At 43.2% G+C, this 5269-nt stretch overlaps 1 protein-coding gene across 1 annotated transcript; it reads right to left on the bottom strand.

Annotated features, from left to right (window-relative positions):
- Positions 1-585: 585 nt before the first annotated feature.
- LOC309703826 (nuclear factor 7, brain-like) lies at positions 586-3149 on the bottom strand. The gene is made up of 2 exons (XM_082528746.1): positions 2842-3149; positions 586-2741 (listed from the first exon to the last, which is right to left on the bottom strand). The coding sequence occupies exon 2, from the start codon at positions 2722-2724 to the stop codon at positions 1339-1341; it is 1386 nt and encodes a 461-aa protein (XP_082384872.1). The 5' UTR covers positions 2725-2741; positions 2842-3149; the 3' UTR covers positions 586-1338.
- Between the last annotated feature and the right edge of the window lie 2120 nt (positions 3150-5269).

Raw genomic sequence — 5269 nt, forward strand, 5'->3', positions numbered from 1 at the left:
TGGGATAAGTAATCCATGGAGAGGATTTTATTTTGTTCATAGAAATCCTAAACAAGGAGGACAAAATGAGTGATCGTATCACTATTTTTCAGGAAAATATGAGAAAATAAAAAGTAATTAATTTTATAGGCTATTGATTGAGTGGGGCAAATGACTGCTTCTGAAGCTTCAATCCCAGGGTGATCTTCTACAGTCAACAATAATTTATTCACAAAGAATCAAAATTCTGGCAAGAGAAGCAAACTACCGTAACAGCTCAACAGCAGATTAACAGCAGAACTGAGGAAGGAGCGAGTGTCAGGTCTGACATGTTCACACGTGTTCCTCTCTGTAAACTGTGAGGCAATTCAAATCAGTGAAAGGAGCCTGAAGGAGGAAATTCGTATGATGTAAGGTACAACACATACACTGATAGAAATTACTATCAGTTTACTGCGCACGGGGTTCTGAGGATTAAAACTCAGGTGGCGTGCCAGATTTATCTAGAGGAGAGCTGCATGTTCCACCCTAGATACTTGAATGACACTAACATGGGTTGATCAATAGCTGCGTTTTTACAGTGGTATTCATGTTGGTCATTACAGATTCAATATCCAATCCAACTTTATTTATAAAGCACCTAATAAAACACAATGGAAAGAAATGTGATGATGAGATAATTTTCACATCTGTTCTTATTTAAATGACACACATGAAACAATAGGGTGAGAAAAAGTGGTGAAGTAAGATGCAGATCTTCTCAACATTTTAGTTTTAACATGTCAAACATCTGGCATCACACTTTGAAGAGACTAGTGTAATGGTGTGTTGAGCCTTAGTGCACCACATTTCTCTTTTCATTGTTCGTTATCACTTCTCCTGCCCACCTTTCCTTGGCACCAGGGCCCCATACAAGACAAACTGATTATTTTAAACTGTACATCATGCAAAGATAGAGGATTTCTAAAATAAGATGGCAGAGCTGGAAATAATATGGAAAAAACAGTAAGTGAAACTTCCATGGATGCATGACATTTAAGGTAATGTGAGAGTTGAAAAGTCAAGTTTCTGTACTTTGATGTATACTTAATCACTGTTATTGAATAACTATGGCACTGGTTAGGTTTTTTTTTCTTAATTTCAGTTCAGCTTCCTTTCAGTTTATGTTTAAAGTTGTTTCACTTACTTTCACTTTTTTTCTTACCATGGTATGTGAAAAGGTGGACAGCAGAAACAGAAAGAAACAGTGAAACTAAAAGAGAAACAAAGAGCTTTGGAACAACGAGGCAGCAGGAGGACAGCTGCAGTTTAACAGCTTCAACTCACTGACAGGAAACAACATTAGAAACATCATCATCCTCAACTCATCTGCTGCACTGACACTGACACCTTCAACGGCAACACCTTCACTTTACCACCAGTTTCAATAAATGGAAACATCCTGTGAGTGAAAGTGTGTGTGAAGGTGTGTATGTGTGTGTTAGTATCAGGATCAGAGAACGACAGCTTTCCTCTGTTCCAGTCCAGATTCACTCTGATCCTCTGGAGCTTCTTCTCTACTGAGAGATCAGTAAACGATGATGGTGACCATGCTGAATATTTACCTGAACCAAGCCCCATTTCCCATAATCCAGCCCATATGTGCTGCTTCCTTTGCACAGACTCTGCTGACACACCCAGTCCCCATCCTTTACAGTCTCCAACTTCAACATCCCAGCTGTGAGTCCCTGAGTTAAAGCCCTCAGAGCCCAGGACAGAGCAATAACTCTCAAACCTCTCTGGATTATCAGGAAGCTGCTGCCTCTCTCCTCCTCGTCTCACACTGGTCAGATCTTCAGACAGGATGAGTTTTGGATTTGCAGTGTTTGGGTCCAGAATGAGAGGAGTGTAGGAGACCATGTCCTTCATGTTGTTCCAGATGTTGAAGGTCAGGTTGCCCAGGTGTTTGGCCTGGTCTATCAGAGCTCCTGAGGGCAGCTGTGGATCATCCAGCAGGGGGCAGCGCTGGACTCTTTCCACTGCAGCCTTGTAGTTGTGCAGGAATGAGACGTCTTCAGCTCTCAGCTCCTCCTCTGTGGCTCTGACTGTGTCTGAAAGAGCTGCTATCTCTCTGCTCAGAGCCTCCATCTTCTCCTTCATCATCCCACTCTTCTGCTCCTCTTCCTCCCTCAGTGCAGCCAGCCTGGCCTCCTCTTCCTCTGCTAGAAACTGCTGAAGCTTCTTAAACTGCTCCTTAATCTGCCTCTCTGTGTGTCGGGCCTGGACCTTAATGTGTTCTGCTGTTTGATCAAACTTCACTTGAACTTCTTCACAAACCTTTAACTTCTCCTTTAAGGGCTCCAGAGTTTCCTGAAGTTCCTTCTTGTATTGTTGTGCAGCTTCATCGATGGGTCTGAATCTGTGATTGGTGTGTTTTTCTGAGTCTCTGCAGACGACACACACTGGCTGCTGATGGTCCAGACAGAAGAGTTTGAGTTTCTCAGAGTGCAGACTGCAGAGATCCTCTGAAGCTCTCTGATCTCTCTCCTGTAAGAACGACTCACACAGGTTCTTCAAAGCTCGGTTTAAAGGTGGATCATAAACTGATAATTCCTTACAAACTGGACACTCGTGTGTTGGTCTCTCTCTCCACCATCTCTTCAGACAGTCTTTACAGAAGCTGTGGCTACATGACAGAAGAACAGGATCTCTGAAGACCTGCTGACAGACCGGACAGCAGAGATCCTCCTCTGATCTGGAAGCCATTGAGTCTGTGAGTGAAGCTGAAAACAGCAGACAGGAAGTACAGTCAGTCCTGGCTCCCCTCCCTCCTCTACCACCTTCACTGAAACTTCCTTTGAGTCGTGTTTTGCTCAAACTCACATTCAGTGTGTGGAGCGTCAGCAGCTTGAAGCAGCAGTGTTGGAGTTTTCCACGTTTCTCTCCTGTAGCTGGACTCACTCAGAGGAAGCTGCTAGTTTGGTCTGAACTCAGTCTGATCGTCTGTGCGTCTCTCTTTACTGAGGACGAAGAACTTCCTGTTTCCTGGTTTGTCGCATTTGAATCATGTAAGAGGTGGAGCTTCTTTCCTTTGACTAATGTTGCTTCATTCATATTTCAGGCTACTGTAAAATTCACCATTTTTTTACATTAAACTTTCACAAAGCTCTTTAACTTTTAAAAACAGCTGTTTCAGTCAACTCAACTTTCACTTTGTAGCAACAACTGTGTTGAACTATATACTATACAGATTTTTTGACACACGTATTTTTCCACCATTTCTACCATTCATATTTGCAGAACCTCATCAGGTTGGATCAGACTGTCAGTCCACAGCTCCTTCCAGAGATGCCCATTTGGGTTAAAGCCTGGTTGGCTCTGGTTGGGCCACTGAAGAACATTCACAGAGTGGTCCTAAAGTCATTCCTTTATTATCTTGATTGTATATGTGAGTTTGTCGTCCTGTTGGAAAATGAATTATGACATTATGACTCCAGGTGTGCCGTCATGTTCTCCTTACTGAGAAGTGCATTCCGTCTGGCCAATCTAGCGAGCCACACACATCAAAATAAAGAATTCTGTGCATAAATAATGACTTGTACAATAAATAATGCATTTGTAAATTCATGTATGTAATATTTTTTAAATCATTTTAATGTATTCAAACATTACTAAAGTAACTTATATTTTAATAATTTAATTTTAAATGAAAACATTTTTAAATCTATTTTTTTAGATGAATTTTTAATACAGTCTCATGCAGGAGGTGGGAGCTGTTGTCCATGATGCATGTTAGCTTAGACAACATCCTCTCCTCCCCAACCTGCTTGGTGGACTGCAGCAGACAGTCCAGGATAGAGCTGGCCCTCCTGACCAGTTTATCAAGTATCCCCATCCCTCTCTGCCATTCCTTTTTTTCCTTTTTGCCTGTCCCGTTTGGATCTTGAGCCATCAGAATTGTTGTCTGACGGCCAAGAAAGATGCCAAGTGGATTTACTTTACCAAGTGGATCATCATGGTCCATATTGGTCCATTTGACAGACTGGCGACCTGTCCAGGGTGTACCTCGCCTTTCGCCCTATGACAGCTGGGATAGGCTCCAGCGCCCCCCGCGACCCTGAAAAGGATAAGCGGAAGCGAATGGATGGATGGATGACCTTTATTATAATTATGTATTTATTTTATTTTCGTTTTTTTTAAAGACGAGACAGACATGACTGGGGGATAGGACAGGGAGAAAGGATGAAAGACAGAGAGGGAGAGAAGGAAAGATAGAGGGGAGAAGAGATGGTGAGAAACGGGGGAAGAAAAAAAAGAAAGACAAACAAAACACCTGGATCACCTGTATGGAGATAAAAAACCAGAAGAGAAAACAAACAACAGCCACCGATTGTGCAGGTTCCCCCACTTAAAATGATGACAGAGGTCAGTAATTTGCACCAGAGGTACACTTCAACTGTGAGAGACAGAATGTGAAAAAAAAATCCATGAATCCACATGGTAGGATTCGTAAAGAATTTATTCGTAAATCAGGGTGGAAAATAAGTATTTGGTCACCTCAAACATGGAAAATCTCTGGCTCTCACAGACCTGTAACGTCTTCTGTAAGAAGCTTTTCTGTCCCCCACTCGTTACCTGTATGAATGGCACCTGTTTGAACTCATCATCTGTATAAAAGACACCTGTCCACAGCCTCAAACAGTCAGACTCCAAACTCCGCCATGGCCAAGACCAAAGAGCTTTCGAAGGACACCAGGAAAAGTATTGTAGACCTGCACCAGACTGGGAAGAGTGAATCTACAATAGGCAAGCAGCTTGGTGTGAAAAAATCAACTGTGGGAGCAATCATCAGAAAATGGAAGACATACAAGACCACTGATAATCTCCCTCGATCTGGGGCTCCACGCAAGATCTCATCCCGTGGGGTCAAAATGATCATGAGAACGGTGAGCAAAGATCCCAGAACCACACGGGGGGAGCTGGTGAATGACCTGCAGAGAGCTGGGACCAAAGTAACAAAGGTCACCATCAGTAACACACTACAACGGCAGGGAATCAAATCCCGCAGTGCCAGACGTGTTCCGCTGCTGAAGCCAGTGCATGTCCAGGCCCGTCTGAAGTTTGCCAGAGAGCACATGGATGATACAGCAGAGGATTGGGAGAATGTCATGTGGTCAGATGAAACCAAAGTAGAACTTTTTGGTATAAACTCAACTCGTCGTGTTTGGAGGACGAAGAATACTGAGTTGGCCACAGCCCTGTCATCCAGGGCATGAAGCAGGAATGGAGGAGATCAAGGCTCCAGGCATCC

The sequence above is a fragment of the Aulonocara stuartgranti genome, assembly GCF_965226115.1.
Source record: "Aulonocara stuartgranti genome assembly, chromosome: 3".
In the NCBI taxonomy this organism is placed as follows: domain Eukaryota; kingdom Metazoa; phylum Chordata; class Actinopteri; order Cichliformes; family Cichlidae; genus Aulonocara; species Aulonocara stuartgranti.

Excerpts from the sequence above, each read along its gene's own strand:
- LOC309703826 (XM_082528746.1), bottom strand. The coding sequence starts at position 2,724 with ATGGCTTCCAGATCAGAGGAGGATCTCTGCTGTCCGGTCTGTCAGCAG.